Source organism: Tubulanus polymorphus, chromosome 5 (assembly GCF_964204645.1).
Source record: "Tubulanus polymorphus chromosome 5, tnTubPoly1.2, whole genome shotgun sequence".
NCBI lineage: Eukaryota > Metazoa > Nemertea > Palaeonemertea > Tubulaniformes > Tubulanidae > Tubulanus > Tubulanus polymorphus.
The window spans coordinates 5,757,413-5,778,313 of NC_134029.1; the positions used below are offsets into that span (position 1 = coordinate 5,757,413).

At 39.6% G+C, this 20,901-nt stretch overlaps 6 protein-coding genes across 11 annotated transcripts in view; 3 read left to right on the top strand and 3 right to left on the bottom strand.

Annotated features, from left to right (window-relative positions):
• LOC141905274 (heterogeneous nuclear ribonucleoprotein K-like) overlaps nt 1–6,340 on the bottom strand; it is a 32,223-nt gene extending 25,883 nt beyond the window's left edge. The window contains exons 1-2 of one of the 2 annotated variants that reach the window (XM_074794100.1): nt 6,277–6,340; nt 3,270–3,323 (exon numbers count right to left, since the gene is read on the bottom strand). The gene's annotated coding sequence lies outside the window, so the exon portion shown is untranslated. Of the gene's footprint in view, nt 1–3,269; nt 3,324–6,204 lie in introns of both variants that reach the window. The other variant, XM_074794101.1, reaches the window with a different exon arrangement.
• Nucleotides 6,341–6,559: 219 nt separating this feature from the next.
• Nucleotides 6,560–9,730, top strand: LOC141905604 (DET1 homolog). Of its 5 annotated transcripts, none has more exons than XM_074794541.1 (3): nt 6,560–6,838; nt 7,329–8,877; nt 9,497–9,730. In XM_074794541.1, the coding sequence occupies exons 2-3, from the start codon at nt 7,355–7,357 to the stop codon at nt 9,687–9,689; spliced, it is 1,716 nt and encodes a 571-aa protein (XP_074650642.1). In that variant the 5' UTR covers nt 6,560–6,838; nt 7,329–7,354; the 3' UTR covers nt 9,690–9,730. The 5 variants fall into 5 exon arrangements, with proteins under 5 accessions (XP_074650642.1, XP_074650644.1, XP_074650645.1 ...); XM_074794543.1 differs by having other exon boundaries at nt 6,560–6,806; XM_074794544.1 differs by having other exon boundaries at nt 6,560–6,707.
• Nucleotides 9,731–10,952: 1,222 nt separating this feature from the next.
• On the top strand, nt 10,953–13,612 carry LOC141905487 (ceramide glucosyltransferase-like). Its single transcript, XM_074794354.1, has 9 exons — nt 10,953–11,062; nt 11,250–11,388; nt 11,640–11,742; nt 11,902–12,003; nt 12,086–12,201; nt 12,403–12,581; nt 12,665–12,751; nt 13,027–13,219; nt 13,421–13,612. The coding sequence occupies exons 1-9, from the start codon at nt 10,953–10,955 to the stop codon at nt 13,610–13,612; spliced, it is 1,221 nt and encodes a 406-aa protein (XP_074650455.1).
• Nucleotides 13,613–13,841: 229 nt separating this feature from the next.
• Nucleotides 13,842–14,823, top strand: LOC141905051 (uncharacterized). Its single transcript, XM_074793778.1, has 2 exons — nt 13,842–14,096; nt 14,236–14,823. Exons 1-2 carry the CDS (start codon nt 14,020–14,022, stop codon nt 14,723–14,725), a joined length of 567 nt encoding a protein of 188 aa, XP_074649879.1. The 5' UTR covers nt 13,842–14,019; the 3' UTR covers nt 14,726–14,823.
• Nucleotides 14,793–17,353, bottom strand: LOC141905050 (glyoxylate reductase/hydroxypyruvate reductase-like). The gene is made up of 4 exons (XM_074793777.1): nt 17,040–17,353; nt 16,335–16,505; nt 15,903–16,010; nt 14,793–15,809 (listed from the first exon to the last, which is right to left on the bottom strand). Exons 1-4 carry the CDS (start codon nt 17,326–17,328, stop codon nt 15,313–15,315), a joined length of 1,065 nt encoding a protein of 354 aa, XP_074649878.1. The 5' UTR covers nt 17,329–17,353; the 3' UTR covers nt 14,793–15,312.
• Nucleotides 17,354–18,231: 878 nt separating this feature from the next.
• On the bottom strand, nt 18,232–20,641 carry LOC141905978 (uncharacterized). The gene is made up of 3 exons (XM_074795112.1): nt 20,399–20,641; nt 18,917–19,098; nt 18,232–18,664 (listed from the first exon to the last, which is right to left on the bottom strand). The coding sequence occupies exons 1-3, from the start codon at nt 20,572–20,574 to the stop codon at nt 18,474–18,476; spliced, it is 549 nt and encodes a 182-aa protein (XP_074651213.1). The 5' UTR covers nt 20,575–20,641; the 3' UTR covers nt 18,232–18,473.
• Nucleotides 20,642–20,901: the final 260 nt, after the last annotated feature.

Genomic DNA, 20,901 nt, shown 5'->3' on the forward strand with positions numbered 1-20,901 from the left:
CGGCAGGGGACGCCACGACCGCATTCGATTTCCATCCGAAGAATAGTTGATATAATATACGAAATGAAACGATATTGTCGTCGATATGAAATAAAGATAAGGAGACAATTGATGACATCGTATCGACGATGGATAGGTAGCTCGATTGATGCGTTCAGGGGGGTCCTTTCTTCGGCTACTGCCATCAATTACGGCTCGATGCGAGTCAATAATCGTTATCGTCACTCCGACCATCCCAGTTTCCGTACAGCTCGACATCTCGAAGACTCGGCGATATTTTCGTAAGGTTTCCATCGCTTTCATTGGGAAAAAATCAGACACTTTTATACATGTATCACTCCTGCCTTTGAAAACTGAGAAATGACACTTGTAAGCCTGCCATCAAAACGTCCACCTATAACTCCGATTCTTTTAACTCGGGACAAAAGTAACGTCAGCAAACGTCAATGAGTTCGAGTTGGACAGGCTTCTTTAAAACATAATGAAAACGAACTTAATGCCTTTGTTTTGAATTTTTTTTTTCAATTTCAAGTTTGTGGTTATGACATATACACGTGTATATGAGCAAGTACCTCATTCTCGAATTCCACCTTGCCAAAGTATAATTCTCAGGCAGATTTGCGTTACACACAAAGCTTCAGAAAAATGACCGAGCTATTTTCAAATTCCTTGACTTTTCCCCGATTTCAAAATAGAAGAGTCAGAATTCCCAGATTTTCCCGGCAGGGAACGATAAACCGAGAACTCCCAGATTTTCCCTTATTCTTTCCTTATTCCTCTTTAAGAACCCCCTGGTAACGCGAGAAAAAATCCTAAATTCAACATTTCCACCGTGTTCACGGTGTACATTACGACGCCGTTCAAATTATCGATCCGTCGATTTTTCGCCGATCAACCGTTCGTTCGTACCCGCGAAAACATACAGTCAATCAGAAATTGCCGCAGTCGGATTTCAGCGAAGAGACGTTTGAAATACGTACACATCAAACGTACCTAGAGCCCACACCCATACTTATAGCAGCCTGCGGCGAGTGGATCACGCGCGCGCGCTCGCGATGACACGGCAAGTTTTTTTTCCTTACTCGTATTTCGGTATCGACTTTTAAACTAATAGACCAAAGCGACGTTCGGTTAAATCACCGAATAAACCGACGTTTTAGTTGATTTCGTCGCACGTCGTCCTCGAGCTGCCGGCGAAAAACTCCCGATCACGATAGCAGTTAAAATGTGAAGCCTCTGGGATCAATATTATACACAGCTGCAATAAGTTGTGTCGACCCGTCTTTTTACTTTCTCCATCCGACCGGCACGGCTGCCAACCAACCTCTGAAAAGTGCTATCAGCAACGAGCTGAATTTTGAATCGTTATCAATAACATTTCAAAATACATGACACAAGAAAGAAAACGTTCAAATTAATCAGTAATCAACATTTAGACCCTTAGTAACATCTTTCACATTTCTGTACGCACCAAACAGATCACATTGGTATTTTTCGGGACAAAATCGTAACGAAATGCTGAAAATCAGGAACGGTCGACAGCTCTGGTTATGCATTTTGACCGTAGATGATGCATTAACTTAATTCAGATCAACACAAATCCGTGTCGATTAGTCGGGAAAAGCATATTATGTTTTTAACTCGACTATATCGAGAAAAGGCCATTGAAGATCGATCATAGATCGATCACGCGAAAAGCGCGAGATTAACCTTTATTATTCATTTTAAAAAAAGCGAGATACGAATAACGCGAAGGCCGTTTCACAGATCACGGGGAATCGAATTATAATCTAGGTTGACGAGGCTTATGAATATGATTGAGTGGTTTCACTTTGACGTATCGATGGCGACAATATCGAAGGCACGCGTGGCTTTGCATGAATTAACGCGAACGCGCTACTGAAGGCTGTCGTCGGTTCAGATCAAATTCCATTAATGTGTCGCACGACTCGCATACATTCAATGACTTAACCGAAGTTCTAAATTTTCACATCGCTTCGACCATCGTCAAAAGTACAGTAGACTACGGGGAGGGTTGTTGAGAATGTTTCCCGAACACTATTTATGAAATAAATTCAACTCGGATATCATACAAGTCGAACACACTTTTACCGTTCCATAAGGTCCCATTTGAGTGGAGTCTTTTTTCAGCAGGCTTTATATGGAGAATATTTCAAACTGAGCGTAACGAAGTGATTACAAATTTTATTGCTGTTTATAGAATCAACCGTTTGGTCAGGAGAAACAAGGTACAGCAGACATCAGAGTCAGATCCGATCAACTCGGATATTTGTCGAAATATCTATTGCGACTGCGTATGAAATGTACACAACATCCAACTCGGATATCACCGAGTCGAACACATTTCTTCAGTCCCAGACTCGAGGGAAGTCTACCATATCATTCTTTAGCCTAAGTTCAAAAACTTACAACAAATGACTTCGAAGAGAACTTTTTTGTTCGGTCATTCAGCGGCAGATGTCGTGATAACTGCATGAAATTCGCGTTAATGCCGAAGCCCGTATGTAATAAACGATGAAAGATTCATAACGCGAAGCTTTCACTTTTCAATACGCTTCACCGGCGACGTTAAGCGCCGGCCGATGAAATAATCATGCCGATACAGCCAACGACAATAGGTTCAGACACGGTCGAAACATCGACGCAAACAACAGGTCATAGGAAGCGACGCGAGCGCGCATTGTCATTAGCGGCGTTCTGGTTCGAACAATGGGCGCCATACGTGCACGTACACCTGATATAATCCCAGATTGAATGCTCGGCTCTCGAGGCGCATCCCGCCCTGAAAACACACGGCAGACAAAGGCACCGCGTATGAAAACATGCAATACGAGATTCAAGACTCGAAAATGAAATGCCATTTTAATGAAAACCCGATTGAAACGAAACACGTAGAAAAGTTCGAAGCTTAACTTCGTCTAAACTACGCTTATACACCACAAAATAGAACGTTGGCGAATTCACTGGATAAATTAACCAGGCAGCACACTTTACACACATAATTAGATCAATTTCATGGTGGATGTTATTTCAAAAAGTATATTCAACCTTCCATTATCAGCTACTGCCTCGTCCGTCTGTCATAACTTAACATTCCCGAATACAAAAATTAAGAGAGAAATTTAGTTCATTGTTGATTAAAACGATGCTCAGATTTTGAAATAAGACCGAGTCAAAGTCACCCGCCACCCTCAGTTCTCTGCCCAAAAATCTTATCTCCGAACGAAAAAATTCTTAATGATACATACCTAATAAAATATCGTTCAGAACTCGGTTGTAAACTCAGATTGACGAACTTCAGTCTGGAAAGACAAAAATATCTGAAATGTTAACACAATTTCAACACAGAAACGTTTCAACCATTTGGTGATCGAGCTAATCTTTTCACTGTGCCAATAATGCTGGTACCAGTACTCTGTTTTTTAACACATGGAGTACTAGCAATTTTCTACTACTTAGCTTTACCTTTACCTACCCTATTGTAATAAGTCTATTCTAACAAATAAGCCAACTCTCAAAGGTCAGCTCACAAATTCAAATCACATTTTCAAATTGCGGGGTTTTACGAGATACAATCCCGAATGCAGTTGTCCCGACGGGAAGGGGATACAAGATTCGATCCTACTAATAATACGACAAATCGATCATCTTCGCCGAATGCGACGCTATGGCGATGATAATTATCAATCGCAGTCATCAAGAGGAGTCATTATGTTTCCGTGCAACAACGCAACAATTAGCCCTGACTCACCGCCAGCAGCGTCATCACCGCCGCTGTTACAGAGATAAAAGCATAAAATTACATACTTCACTCGGCCTGAAAGACAATAGACGCATTTACACGATAAAGAAATATCTGTCGTTAATGTATCGACGAAGAGGTGCAAGAAATCAATTTTTCTGAAGCTTCATTTACTTATAACAATTAGGCAAAGAGCGTCGAACAGGATGAATCACTGTTGTATACTTCGTCTCCTGTTCCAGCATTCCGTGGTGGCGGTGCCGATGGTTGGATACTGCCGCTGCGCTCTATCCCATCACGACACGAGTACCCGCGCGATACTCGTCATCTTGAAATATTGACAATAACACCCCTTACACGTGTATATTTCGAACTCAAATTATGATAAGAAAACTTCAGCCGCATATCTGGACTCGAGGCTCGTAGCTGCTTTTGTTGTAGTGAAACTCAGCTAGTGGTTTAACCCTTTAGCCACGATTCGACTTTCCCAGAGAAGAATTATCCAGATTTCCATCCATGGACAACAATTTTCAGCATGAAATCCACATATATTACAAATATCAAGGGAAAACCTGAACGAGAGCATACAAAATTGGTTACATAGGAACCGGCTTGCTCCAAGCCCGTAATTATAACTGGACACACCTTTAACGATTAACGTATAGATTGTTGCATTCACCATGCAACGGTGTACTGCCATTTCAACTTGTTACGGCTCCTTATAGAACAGGCTGGCTTTCATAAGTCCTTATCATCGAAAATGCGGCTGGCTTTTAAAAAGGGGACCCAGTAACTATAAACGAGGCTTTAAGTGGACTTTCGTGGTCTAGATTGGCCTTCAGAAAAACCCAACATGGTCATTTTTCTCGCCAGCCAACTGGGCGCGCCATAAAAACCATTTATTAACATCAAAGGTATAAACAGAGATAAATGTAAAAGAAAAAACTTTTTATATTCAACCCCTCCCCTCCATTCACAAGATAATATATATATATATATATATACAAATATATATATACATGCATTATGATATGAGAATACTCCCTAAAATTATCACCCGCTTTTTTATCTCGAGGTTTACCGAAAACAAAAACTGATATCATGTTCAGTCGATTATGTTTCTATTCAATCGGCACAAATTGACAATTCGCGAGGGACTGACAATGTTATTGCTAACGGCAACATCAAATCCATTGCCAGCAGCCTCAGGTGATTACACACTCATTAACAATAGCACACCGCGTTCTCTATCCGCGCCCCACCCATCACAACGCCGCACAGAGCCCTCTATCCGAACGCGAACGAACTAAACAAATAAGGCAACACCCAAATATTAGCGATTTTCACCTCGGTGGATTTTTATCGATCGCGTCGAGCTATTAAACCGGCGCCGCGAAGCGACGACAAGATTCTTCTAGAACGTCGACATAAAAATTCCCGGAGCGCAAATTCACGCGAAAAAAAAATAATCTGCGTTTAAACGAAATAAAACCGTAGGATCTAAAGTTCTATTTAGATACATGTGTAAATAATCGATGTTTTCCCGCGAAATTGAAGCTTCTCATTTTCTACCCCCATAACTCCATAAATAACAGTAAAACCAATCTAACATTATCGGTTATTACTTACCGTCAAGCCCAGGGGCCAGTTTCACATTGACGAAAATAATGACTCGGGTTAATTAGCCTAATAAATGTCAGACTTTTAATCCTTTTTTGTGCAAGTAGAGAACATAGATCATATTCATCAAACATAGATCATATTCATCAATGGATTTGACCTATTTTGATCCCACAGCGTTTAACCCTTTTGTAGCATGCCGCCACAGTCCTGTTTTTCGAGGATTAAATAAAGGCAGTCATAGCTACTTACAACTAGTTCACTCGCCCTTTACCTGACCTATATCTTATCCTATTTTATTACAGCCCTTCTACAATGGCACTGCGTGGGCTAGCAGGGGTTAGACTAATGCTGTTCTGTTCAGGCCCTTTGATGATGCAATCTAAACTAACTGCGGCTATCGTAGTAGGTCGACCAGTTAGGATTTCATATCATACATTGATGGGCAAAAATATAGCACAAAGAAAGACACGACAACGACAAAGGCCCAAATGGGAAAGAAAATTAAGATAGTTTCATGTGTAGCTCGGCTCCCAGGTTCAGTTACATTCTAAAAATTCCCGAAGAATTAACTTCAGTTTTTGAATTGACTTGTCTTGCTCTGTGTCTACCACCAAATACACTATGATTTTTCACTCATGCATGGACTAGTCTCTGGATGGCTCATCCAAACTCACTGAGCGAAGACGGGTCCCAAAATGATCTGGCCCGCACGGCCCACCGCCTCGACGCGGCCCGGTGGCAATAACGCCGAAATTATCTTTGTATTTGTTTAAAAACGGGTTATTTGATTCCCGATGGCTGATTGTGAAGACTTATACCTGGTTCCTAGATCAGGCGCATCAGTTTTCCGCGGATTGGTTTGTATATAGAGAATTATTAGAGCTATTTACCGGTTGAATTTAACTATAATCTGCGCAAATCGATGAAACTTCACGTACAGCAAAAAACAAAATGGACGCCGAAATTAAACGCGGTAACGCGCACGGATTAATACGGATTGAAAAATTAATCAGATTTCATCCTGATTAATATAATCAACAATTTTGAACAAATGTATTTATAGATTTTTAAAATTCATGTGTTACTCATAAAAGTATTTTATGAATTCGCGAAGGGTACATGGTAAATAGTAAATTCAATTCAGCTTTATTTCTACAAATAAAGATGGCGCAGTAAACCCGGAAATGTCATATTTCTTGTCACTTCACGTATAGCATAGAAATCTCAAAATCTTTGTTAAAACGTGGGTTCAGCGTCAAGGGTTCTTAAATGTCATAAACTATACTATTTCGGGAGTAGCACTTTAAGTGTCCCTGCTATGGTAAATGCCGTCGATAATGTCATAGATGAACGAACAACCAACGCAATAGTCTGAAATACCAGGCAGTCGTTGTTTACGGTTCTGAGGAACAACGGCTAGGTACTAGACTACCCAACGCAACCGTTGTTTTTGTGAGTTTTTGGACGGTTGCAACGCCCTCCCTGCCGCTCCAGCCACACTCTTGTCCTCTCCTGAAGCCTTCAAGATTCCAAGCCTTCTTCAAGCAATTTCCTCTCTACCCATGGCATAGGCCTACCTTCCATACCAAGACCTACACCGCAGTGTTTTCAATGCTGGTACATTAGGCCGCCCTAGGGCTATATATGTTTTTTACATACTTTATGTTTATTTTTACAAAAGCCATTCGATAATCTTTTTCTTCTGTTATCTTAACACAGATGCGCACCTGCTAATAAGTACTCATCTTATGAGGCTTTAGCATTAACTGATAGATAGATATTCTATTGAATATAAGTTCTACACCCGGACAGTGATAGAAAGGTGACCTAAACTGCAGTAAAAAGTTGAAACCTTCCTCAATTCATAGAAATATTGTGGGTTTTTCTCCAGTTAAATTGAATTGTAAACTAGTCTTTTATCTGAAAATATTTTCTACTTCAGCATTGACAAAACTGGAAAGAGCAACGATGCTCGGCAGCCACAGAAACCGGAAAAGCAAATCGGACTTTCTGTCGATAATTGATTCGATGCCAACATCGACGAATTGTGGAATCGTTCCTCGCAAAATTCCCAATCAGAATATCGTTCATCGTCTTCTTCAACGCGAAATCCACTCGTCGACCGCCGGAACGCAGTTTCACATCGCTAGAAAACTCTACACGAACGTGTTTCCAAATTTCACGATCGTAAACGTGGAAAAACCACCGTGTTTCTTGCGTAAATTCTCGCCCGACGGACGTTACTTCATCGCCTTCTCCGCCGATCAGACGTCGATCGAAGTCTACGAGTTCTGCGGACCGGCCGCCGCCGAGGACCTCCTCGTGAACATCCGCGGCGAATACATCGCCAACGAGACCGACCCGACGCTCGTGAATATCCGCAATAAATTGTTCGAACGATTTTTCAAGTTAAAGCATGTGACGGCCGTCTCGTCGAACGGAGAACATCTGAACCGTGAATGTAGTTTATTTACGGACGACGGAAAGTACGTAATCGTCGGCTCCGCCGTTTATATACCCGAAGATCCGCATCCGTATTTCTTCGACGTTTACCGAAACAACGAATCGGTGTCGCCGAACTTACGATCGCCGCTCGAGGATTACTCGCTGCATCTCGTCGACCTCGAAACCGGACGTCTTTGCGACACGCGTTCGTTTAAATGCGACAAGATTTTCCTGTCTCATAACCAGGGCTTGTACTTGTATAAGGACACATTCGCCGTTTTGTCCGTGCAGCAACAAACGATTCATATATTCCAGGTGACGGCCGACGGCAGTTTCATTGATGTTCGGTCGATCGGACGATTTTGCTACGAAGACGACGAGTTGATCGTATCGGCGATGCAGCAGTCGACGGTGACGAATTCGCGGCAGGTTCGCACGTTTTGTGAAGCGCCGATAAACTCTCTGAAACACCGGCTGCTCGTGTTTCTGCATAAACGCGCGTTGCAGGAACGCACGGCGATCGCGCTGCGTCGGTTCTATCAGTACTTCGATCAGTTCCGTTTGCTGCGCATGTGGAAGATGCAGCTGCTCGACGAGAACCATTTGCTGATCAAGTACGCGAGCGAGGAAGTCGTCACGTTGCGCATCGCCGATCCGAATTCGCAGCCGTCGTTCTTCGTCGTTTACAACATGTTGACGACGAACGTTCTCGCCGTGTTCGAGAACACGTCCGAAGAGCTGCTCGAGTTGTTCGAAAATTTCTGCGACCTGTTCCGCAACGCGAACCTGCACTGCGACGCGCAGTTCACGTGTTCGGCATCGAGTAATATATTCGCGCGGCAAATACAACAGCGATTCAAACAGACGATTATCAACGCGAAATACGGCGGCCAAACGGAAGCCGTTAAACGCCTGCTGGCTCAGTTACCGATAAGCGGACAGTCGTACAGCAGTAGTCCTTACCTAGACTTATCCTTATTTAGTTATGACGATAAGTGGGTTTCTGTTATGGAAAGACCAAAAGCCTGCGGCGATCATCCAATCAGGTACTTCAATTTTGTGTGATGGCTTTTTGTCCCCATAATTTCTTGTAAATGGGTCTCAGATAGGTACATTGCATACATAACAAATACATGTTAGAAATATCTTTGATTTTGCAAAACGTATAAATTATTGTTTTTACTGATAGAATCGTTCATAGCCAGGCACTAGCCTATCTTACTGTTTGCTGTGAATTCGAAATTCGGCTAGGCCATCTTCTAAAATTCGTCTTGTTGAACCACTTTATGGTTCACGATCTTTTTCCATCTCAGCACCTCATTTTTCGAATGATTTGCCAAACACATGCGTAACCAACAATCAAGGGTGATTATTAACATTTTTATCCAAAGACTGTCACTGTTTAATTGGATACATATTTTTCAAAGACCTGTAAGATTGTTTTAATGTTAAGTGCTTTTGAATAATGAATTATTATTATTATCAAGGTTGGAATTCTGAGGCCAGTTGCACAGCAAAGCATAGATTTAATATCAGTCTCAGTCCATTTTTGCTCCGTTACTGATGAATAGGCAGATGGGTCCCCTTGACACAAAGTAAACAATCATTTTACTATTTGGCGATGAATATCAGAAATATATTTTTCTCATTGTATTTATTTTTCAGGTTCTACGCTCGGGATTCTGGTCTTTTAAAGTTTAAGATCTATGCCGGTGTTTTGGGTAGAAATCCACCACCAGCCGCTCGAAGATTGGTTGCATTTACATTTCATCCTAGCGCTCCCTTTGCTGTAAGCGTTCAAAGGACTAATGCTGAATATGTAGTGAATTTTCATATTAGACATAGTCAGTCTCAATAAATAATGAAATTGTTGATGGAAAAATACTAATTTTTATAAGATATATATCTTGTTGTTTATTCATTTTTAAGTCTTAGTTTTCTTTGGTATTGTTGATAATGTATTAATTGTGGTTGGCTGAGTATTGGAGGAAACATACTCTTCTGTTGTACCAGGCCCCATAACTTGACTTGTTGTTTTCTCATCACCAGCACTTCGTACCAGCTAGCTCAACCAGCGATGATCCTGATATGGCATAGAGATGTGAATGTAGGCACCAGGGTCCCAGGTTCGCGAAGGGGGTTTAACTCAAACTCGATGATAATTCGAATTGAAAGTGGTAATCCTTGGAGTTGACAGCATTTGGTTTACTTGACTTCTTTACACTTCTTTTAACTTCACTAAGGTAAAGCGATTATGAGACGTACGTCTCTAAGTGATACAGGAGCTCAAAGCTAGCTATTCCAGATCTCTATAGAGATGAGATAGGCACCTTATGGTATTTGGTTTGCCTCAACGACGTAACAAAAGATGCGCTCGTTTTTGGAACATTCTGTTGATTAGGGAGACGCCTTGTTTGGGTTTGACATTGGGTTTGACGGTCGGACATAGAGAAGACAAAAGTATAATTTTTAGCGTTTTCGGTAAGTAACCTCTTAATTTTACTTTTGATTATAGGCCTGTGAAGTTTCAGTAGCTTTTGTTCCTTAAACGTGTAAAAACACTTAAGAAAATCTACAAAAAGTAGACAAATCAAACAATATTTTTCAGTAAGAGAAATACAATTCCACATACATGTATATTCATTCTAAAATATATTTGAAAAAAATGAAAATAATTCAGATCAAAATCTTCCGTTAATGTAATCAAGAATTAATAAATATCCGTATTCGGTTGTCATCGTATCATCCCTTGATCAGAATGAATGTAGCGTTTCTTTCCGTTTGTTGCAATTCGTAAGCTGACGAGTTGTCTGTTTCATATAATTCAGCAATAGTTTGATACTTGAAATAAATTGACTTGATAAGTTGCTTAAATGTAACTAACTGGGAAGCCGTGCATTTACAAATTCCGAGTAAACGGCATTTTGTAAACAACATCCTGTCCAAAAAACACCTTGCCTCATTCACTCATGTTGATGTTCCATAATCTAATAAGTTTCGTTGACATACATGATAGTTTAATTGTAATATCGGCATTTTACACTAACTCGTACATCGCAATGTTTAAGACGAGAATTAATTTGCATTAAAAGACGGGGCTGTTATCTTTTGGTTTCAGAAAATGGTCATTATGAATGAGATACTTTGTTATATGAAGTTATTGCTGGCATTGATACCGTGGCCATTGTACGGCTTCGTCACTGTGTGTTCCGTCATTTCAATATATTTCAGGTGAGTAACAGCAATCGAACTCCTGCAGTAGAAATAAAGAATGTGATATTTTATATGCTGATGTCAGGTTATCTAACATGAAATTCAAAAAAGTACAGTGAATCTTTAAAAACCCGTAACCGACGCTAGTATGCAAAAATAACATTTTCCTGAAGCAGAAAGCTTGCACAAAATCTTTCATTTTCAGTCGTAGAAATTTGAATCGACCTGTCCCTAGTTTGATCGCCGATGAATGCCCAGACGTGTCGATCATAAAACCTCTAATGGGCGTCGACCGTTTACTAGAAACTAATCTAGAAACGTATTTCCTTCTAACGTATCCAAAGGTAAGATAAAATATGTACGTGAACTAACACGCTTCATCGAAGTGGTTCTTTATGGCAAAATTATGGTTTTCTGGATCAACAAAGTACCGCATCGGCAGTTGAATCGAACCTCACTATCAGGAAAACCGCTAGCATGATTTAACCCTGAAAATAGAAGAATTCTGCCCGAACCGTTCAGCTACTGTCTTTGGACTGCCATTAGTCAATTAGAATATCTCTTACTGCTTTTATTTTCTTTTCTCGTTTTTCAGTATGAAATTTTATTCTGCGTACAAGATGAACAGGATCCGGTTATAGATATGTGCCACAGGTTAATGGCGCGATTTCCGATAATTGACTGTAAACTATTCATTGGTAGGTGCAAAAACTTATATTCAGCACAATGAAAGCGAAATTAAACCAGAATATTTTCTGTTTTGAATTATTGGAGCTTATATCAAGCCCCGATTAATTGATCTACACTATCAACATATAGAGAAAAATGTGCATTACTATTTATTTTGATGCACACAGGAGGAAAAAGTAGCGTAATAAATCCTATGGTTCAAAACATGTCCGTCGGTTATGAAAATGCTCAATACGGCTTGATATGGATAAGTTCTAGTAGAATAAAAGGTGCGTTCAGGAATAGTAGAACCATAACGTTCGAATTAGTACAATCGCAGATATATTTGTTGGAATTCTTGTTTTTTTTCAGCCACCCAAAACAGTTTACAAGATATGGTGATAAAAATACGAAATCCAAACGTAGCTATAGTCCACCAAATACCATTCACCTCTGACCAGAAAGGCGTGGCGAATACCGTCGAGAAAGTGAGTTATCAAAAATATATGAATCCTGTTGTCGGGCTGTTGGTGTACTGATGCTCTTAAAAACTAAAAAGATCATTGATGTTTTAGGTTATGGGATTGATCTGGGTGTGTTTTGAGTAAATATCCGATCGTGAAACTAAACCAGTGTCCGATTAATACGGAGTACTGAGTCTAGTGATATTCTTCGTTCTCTCACTTCAGTTAAGTTTTGGTGGTTCACTTGCACGATATTACATCGCCTTGAACCGTGTAGGGCTGTATTGCCTCACAGGAATGTCTTACCTGATGAAGAAAGATGAACTGGACGCCCTCGGGGGTCTCACGCGGTTTGGAAAGTATCTTGCCGAAGACCATTTCCTCTCGAAAGCGTTATACGACAAGTAAGATGATCATTACAGAAATCCCAGAAACCGAGAGTTTTGTATTGTATCTTCCCATTCTGCATTTAAATCCTCCATTTCAGAGGATTTACCCTTCAACTGTCAGATATACCCGCCCAGCAGAACGTGTCGGGAACATCCATCGTAGCTTATAAGGATAGGATGGTTCGGTAAGATACCAGGTTCTTCGTCATGTACGACATAAACGAAAAAAAGTTAGAACATAGATATTTTTATTCGGTAGTGTCCTCGTTTGCCAGAGTTTGATTGCCGCCCGCTGGAGCTCACGCCAATACAAAATTTACATTGGTAGTGTCAGAAGGATCTGAGCAACAAACCCCCTACTTACATCTCAAATTTTAGATAAACTCGTCATCATTATTAGTTAGCCCATCATTACTAGTTAGTCCATAGACTCTAAAACGAATGGTTATGATAATTTCAGGTGGTCACGATTGAGATTAGCAATAATGCCTTTCGTCGCATCCCTCCTTGAACCGTTGATAGACAGCATTACGTTAGGGTTGTACATGTCTTGGTCGACGTATCACTTTTTTTCGTTTGACCCGTATATATTTTTTGTTTGTCACATTGGTGTGTGGGTTATCTTAGACTATACATTAGTCGGCGGAATACAGGTAAACATATAAAAAAACTGTTTTAAATCAAATGATGCATTCTTAATCGAACACCCGTATATTAGGCTATGGAGTAACTATTTTCTCATAATTTACCAAATATCAATGTAGCTTTGCCTTTTGCAATATAAAGTGACATTGTATTGTACTTTCTTACTCCGGCTTTGTGTTGGGTTTGCAAAATATTGTTTTTTTTTACAGAATGGTGCATTTGCTTTTTCGAAGTCGGAATTCCTCGTTGCGTGGTTGATTCGAGAAGTTCTGCAAATTCTGATACATTTCGAAGCGCTAGTCGACGCCAGGAAAATAAAATGGGGAAAACGAACGTACAAAATGAAACTTGGTGGCGACACCGAAGTTATTTCAGAGAAATTACCATTACAATACGTGTAAACGATACTGAATATGCATACTCAAAAAATGTTCCTAATACAAACCATGTTTTCATGTAAAAAGAATGAAATTTCTGTGTTCGTTTTAGAATTTAGAATTCATCTATTAGGCTAGCTTTGTACTTTATTTGTGCAATAATTCGGGACTCGAACCTAATATTTGCTAATGCGCGATTGACAGGAGGGAAACCGGAAGGGAATCCCTAAGAATTGATTTGAATTTATCGAGCAAATTGCGAACTTTATTTATTACTGTTTATGTTGTAAATGAATCTATTGTTGTTGCTATTAATGTACGCTGTAGCGAATTATATTACTATTTACATTAGAATAAAAGCTACATTAGCATGAAAAGCACTTGACTTCTCTCAGTCAGACAATTCAATCTAAATCCCATCACTATCAGTCATGTCTTGCTGTCATGTTTGTGGAGAAATAAGGAATCCAATGAAAAGATGCACAAGGTGCCATAACGTGATGTATTGGTAAGTCGAAAAATCGTATTTGTTCGTTATGTCGGCTGAATGGCTTTTTTCATATCTCTACTGAGGACTTGAAGGATTCTTGGGGAAGTTCGCTCAATTACTGTATTTTCTTAAGTCAAACAAAACTACCCTTTTTCAGCTCAAGAGAATGTCAGATAAAGAATTGGCCTGAACACAGAGTGACATGCATTCCAGAAAACAATAAAAACTCCGAAACAGAGGAATCGACTCAGATGTCTCACACCACTGAGCTACCAGTCGAAGCTCGATCCGTAAATATCGTAGTTAAAGCTAATAAAACAAAGTACAACATTGCCATTCCGGAAACTTGGAACGGAGAGAGAATTATGAACAAAATCACCGAAACTGTAAAAATTCCGTTGGATAAAATGAAATTGATTCACAAAGGCAGAAAATTGGATGCAACGATTATCAAAACAACGATAAGGAATAAAGTGATTTATCAAGCTATCGGCGAGAAAAACGAGGACGAATCTGGACTAGACACAGAGGATATACTGACTCTGATGAAACAAATGTCAGTCGATCGGAATACAGCGGTTAAAGCTCTCAGACAATCTGATAACAGTGATCTAGTTGATGCTATTATATGGCTGGGCAATAGGTAGGCCCTATGGAACAATCTGATGTTGATTTTGTACCCAAAGAGAAGAAAACAAATGAAGAGTTTAGTGCTATCTTATATGGTTTCTTTTAATTCTATTTGATTTGAATGACATGATAGGGTAGTATAGTATATTAAAGCAAATCTTGCCATAAATAAGTGCATACATGGGCGCTGAAATATTTCATTACCTTCGAAAATGTATTATTAGGCTAAAAATATTAGTACCTTGTTTCTCATATTTGGCCTGATCACTTCAGTAAACTGCAATAATATTTTAATATTTTATCAATTCATTTCCATAACTACCAGGCCTATTATTAGGGGTTAGATGTTAGGCAATGTACGAAGTGGCTTTTAAGTTTACCAGAAATGAGAAATAAGGTATCCCTTTTTTTAGCCTTAGAGTCACAGTTTTAGGATAGCACATCCAATGAGTGCATCAAGAATTCAATTTCATATCAAAATATTAGTGGATTTACAATTGATGTTTTCATTATAGTTTATCATATTCAACTATCATATTGGAATTCCAAAATAATGAAGGTTCCACTGGATAGATATGGATTTTATAACATTGGTGTTAGTGCGTTATGTTCCGGGTATTTTACAAGGCATCTGTTCTCCATTTAGAGCGGCGATAATATTTCGAGCGGTTAGAAGTGACATTGTGCTACGTGTTTCCTCAGTAGCGCTTCCTATATGCGGCAAAACGACGCAGTTGTCCAACTGTAACAGCGGGTTATCCACGGGTAATGGCTCCGGCGTCGTGACGTCGAGACCAGCCGCCCGTATTTCCCCGGATTTTAACGCTAAGTACAAGTCATCTTGGTTGACAACCGGACCGCGACTAGTATTAACTAGAATCGCATTGCGTTTCATCTTTTTGAAAGCCTCCGTGTTGAACATGCCTTTCGTTTGATCAGTCAACGCACAAGAAACAATCACAAAATCAGACTGTTCCAGTAGTTCATCCATTGAAACGAATGTAGCACAAATTTCCTGTTCAGCTGTTTCTTTTCTGGTGTTGCCCGTGTATAAAAACCTGTCCACCCCAAATGGTTGTAGTCTCCTACCGATGGCGAGTCCTAAACCAAAAGATAATCAGTAGCCAACATGAGTATTGCAAAATTAAATTATTATACAAACACAAGTCATATTTCTGGTTTAACCTTCCTCACCTATTCTTCCCAAGCCAACGATTCCTACTGTGCTATGGTGAAGGCCTTGGCCACATAGCCACAAAGGTTGCCACGTTCCCCATAGTCCAGCCTTCACAGCATGAACACCTGAAATAAGAAATAGATTAGATCCCTTTAGTTTTGCATTAAACCTACTTTAGATTCCTTTCGCTGTACCAGTCAACTTGAAATTACAAGAATCAGTGAATTTAAATATCATTTTTTTGGTATGACTTTCTACTTAACATCTAGAAATATTGAAGAATAAACCCACAATACAAAGTGATGTTTTGATATTTCGACTCAAATGCTATCGGCCATTTTCAATTTCAGGATTTAAACAAGAGTGCAACATAACTTTCAGAAATCGATATTGAAATGATAATAATATTTACAGTAGGCCTATTTTTCGAAAAACTGTCAGACACTCACCTTCGGAGAGACGACGTGAAGTGTTTAGGAGTAAAGCGACAGTTAGTTCAGCTGTGGCATCAGTGAGCACTTCAGGAGTATAACCTACTGGTATTCCACGTGATTTACATGCCTCTATATCAATATGATCATAACCAACCGACATCGTTCCAATTACTTTCAAATTAGGACCTGAAAACACAATTAAAGATTGCTAGATACGTAACAAACCGCAGTTAAGATGTGCTGTATGGTGGTGCCTCTAACCCTTACACAATAAGATATGCAAAGTGCCCGACATAAATAGTCAAGTTGTCAGTTTGGACATTGGTCCAGTTTTTAAGTTCACGCAGTAACAGTTACTAATTAGTCAGGGTGTTCCTACAGATCAGTCATTCCTGGATGTAAGGAGTGTTCAATTTTGAATTCGCTTACCAGTAACCACCTTATTGGTTAAAATGAATTAATTTCCCAACTGCATTAATTTAAGGGTAGTCTACAGTATAACTACAAACTATGTAGACAATAATTTTGGATTGCCTAGAAAAAATCGAAAAATCGAGGATTTTGGGCGCTTTAATCAAGTACGGTTTCTAAATCAATTCTCACTGCCCCACCGGATTATTCAGTAACCTGTCTGTGGTTTAGTTTCACAGTCAGGTATTTTCATAAGCCCATCTGATTATAAAAGCTTACCACCAACGATTAGGTAACAAACTAACCTACCTGCTGCATCAAGCACCGTAGAATCAATCTTGTCAGTTAGAAGGCAGAAAAGTGCATCGACATCTTTGATCTGTTTCAGAAGCTCTTCCCTTGATGGTGGCAAATCGCCGTCAATTTTTCTAATTTGACAGTATTTTGACAGAAGCTCCTCCCCCGCCGTGGGTACGCGTCTGGTGATTAACGCTACCGGTTTGTTATCGTTACTCGGCTGATATCTAGACATAGTTCTAAATGAATATACAATTAAGGATCGACTATTTCGTTTCAATAAAGAAATCCACAGCTTCATATTAGGCCAAAGCAGACCAATTCAAACCGGGGACGAACGGAAATAATGGACGGCTTTTTGATTGACTTGAATTGATATTAACAAATTCAAATCGTTTATTGACTTCTTTAGGTTAACATTGAACTATAAAATTCAAAATCAAATTTTGACTGGAGTTCTATGATTAAACGTATCGGCAAAATGCACTGTCAATATCACGACTTTGTTTCTTTTGTAAATCTGGACTTTCCATGATCCAAGCTGTCCAGTCAGTCCTCTTTGAAGACCAAGGCGTACCCGCCAGTTTTGGGTGGCTTCACGAAACCTGTTCTAGTTTTTCATGTCAGGTGAACATTACGACGAAACCTATGAAAAAAGTATCATTAATCGTCGTGATGGATCGTGCTTGTACACCGGCACGGAAATTATGACCAGGGTCCGGTTTCATGAAAAAGTTTAAGCTTAAATCAGTTAAGTTTGAATTGTCCTCATTGAAAACACGAAGTAACCAATGGCGATTACACTAAAAAATTGAGTTAAACTTTCTCGTGAAACTGGATCCAGGGCGGATAACGGGCAAGGCAGGCCGTAATTCTTTGAATAATCATTTCTTCAAGGTTACTGTAAAGTAAGTTCTCTGGTGTGTATGACGCTTTTACAGTAAACCGACGAACTGTAAATCTCGTCTACGGGGAATTTAAAAAAATAGTCTATGTACTTTAGCCGCGGATTTAAGCGGTGGTGCACTTGACACCAGAACTACAAGAGTATTAGTTCGCTTACCTTGGAGCCTTATCGTCAACATTCGCAAAGAAACTTTAAGCCATAGAAAAAAAATCACCAACATGTTTCACGTATTCATACCACTAAATCTTCCATTTGCAAGAAAACCGCGATTAGAAAACGAATTTGAAAAGGAAAACCTTTACAAAGGTATGGATGACGTAGTATATTTTACATTCAAATCAGTGATGACAATTAAAAAACGAAGCTGAATCTAGCACAATATCGACTTCTGACAACCCGAACCAAACAATTCAAATGTGATTAACAGAGGAAAAGCATTTTCGTTTACGAAAGAACTTGAAAGACAATGTCATTTTTCTTTAAAACACCAATTGCGCGAAAATTCCAGGGTTAAGGACAATAATATCCGACAAACTTGATTAAAGCGTCTTTCTCGAAAGGACCTCTCCAAATTTCTTGCAACTTTTGAGCATGTGCTTTAGATTGCCGGCTATTTTATCTTCGTAGAGTTTGATGAATGCCCACGGCGAATTCATACTATAGTCGATTGTTACGATCGTTCCTGAATATCCTTGCTTAACGATACTGGTGAAACTCCAAGAACTGTTAACTGAAATGAACACGAACAACACGATATCATATCGTTAATCATGGATATCACACATTCAAGTATGCCTACCCGGATATAAACCTATATGATAATCTAACAAAACTGAACCTAACTGGCCCCTACAATTTAACAAGTCTCAATTGCTGTCGTACAATAAATGAAGATTTTTAGTTGATCCAATTAGATCTGGGGAGGCAGTTCAGCGGCGCAGACCGTTAAGTAAAATGATTCATTAATTGACTTAATACGTACATTGTATCAGACCCCACAGAAGCGGCTCCGACGAAGACGACGTGCGCAGTTTTTTCGGATCCTGGACTGTGTTCGTGAGATACGTGACGTTTCCTAGGAGAGCCACTGCTTCCCTAATAGACAGAGCCAAGTGACTAATGCCTTGCGAGTCGACCGTTTCCTTCTCGATCAAAACGGTATGCCTAGAAAATATAGAGAAACGTGAAGACGATATTTTTCCCGTACGCGTTAATCTATTGCGTTTATTTTCGAAATAAGCACCTTGCGCTGAAAACAACGAACGGCCAGTGGCATGTTAATTAAATATAGCGACGTACACCTGCAGGGGATCCCATCGGGAAGTGCATTTCCCCTTTGGGATAATGAATAAAAATACACCTCTCACTAGAGTTAATGAAGGCAATTAGCCGAGATAAATTTTCTGGATGCACCTCTAACGCATACACAAAAACAATAAAACATCTCAAGTAGATATACGTTGAACGTGATAGCCCGAAACATTACGTATAAACATATACCCCCAGATTGAATCACGTTTGAAAATAAATTTCATGATTCACGTTCTTCATTCTACCCGATCGGCCGTCGATCGTAAATTAAGGCGTATTTTGCGCACAATCTGGCAGTAATATTCGACTTTTTTTTGAACGAGGTATACGGAATTTTTTGCTCGCTTGATAAAGAGGATAAGCTATATTTACAACCACCAGAGTGTCTTGGTTTATACATTCCAGCTCAACGCGCGCACTGAGCGGTTCACTTACCGAAACATCGAAACCGGTAGTAAGTTTATACTGATACTTTATCATTTATAACATTCGCGGTGATGTAAGATAATCGTATATCACCTGGGCAAACGTACTGAACTTACAAAATCCTACAAACGAGCGTCTAGAATAAGAACTACACGAAAAATCAGTGAAAAAAATCGAAAAAATGATATCGTAGCGATGAAAGTTGTACAGGATGCCTCAGAAGATTCTGGCGCTTAGTATCGATTCAAAAACTTTCAAAGAAAAAAACTTCGATAACCTTTTCCTGTACGATTTTTTGTTAGAAATTTGATCTAAGGTTGGCTCACAGAATTAACTTTCCGCCTATTCGTCTGAAAACATTCGTTTTATTCTATCTTATTAATCAGAGCTAATGGTAAGAATGCATTTATGCGTCTGTGTATGAGTTTTACCAGTATTTATGCAGCCAAGTGCTGTTCTTGTAAACAACGATATTTTGGAACAACAACAAAGTCACGCATAGTACGAAACACCGTTCTGGATCGAAGATACACCGAAATGCTCCCACGAAGATAAGGACACAGGTTTATATTCAGTTACAAGAAAGAAGTTTGTGTGAAAATATATGATATCATATAGAAATTCATTTCGATGTTAACAATGGCACTATTGGCCAACGTCGAAATACGTCGAAAACTAAAAACAATATCTCGCGTTGGTATTTATAGAAACAGAAAAGTATACTTACACTTGGCGCGCTAACTTTGGCAATATCCTCGGATTTCGTAAAATCGTGAAAACATCTCGCGGCTCGGCCTGCACGAAAATGGACTGTTTCAGAGTCAGATGATCCGGTTGCATGAGGAGAAAAATCGAAACTGCAAGCAGTGGGACTCCGATCACCAGTCCATACGGTACACCCATCTTGCCTCCAGTCAACCTCCAACGCACGATGGTATAACGGGTGCTATTTGTATGTGTGTTGCAGTGTATAGAGTTTCCTACCGCATTCTAAACAGTTATGTTGAAGGTATTCTGTCAAGACTTTTTCACCACGTACTCTCGAAGATCATTTCTATCGTGAAAAAGTTAGCGGTAATATAAAGAAATTATACAAATCGCCTTTGGTGTCATAGGCAAAGCTAGCGAGAAGCGATCGGGACACTTCGCTGTATCTTTCATAACGGCCTAGGAGAACACTATAATGATACAATAACAAGCTTTCTTTCTTATATTATCGTATTCATACTT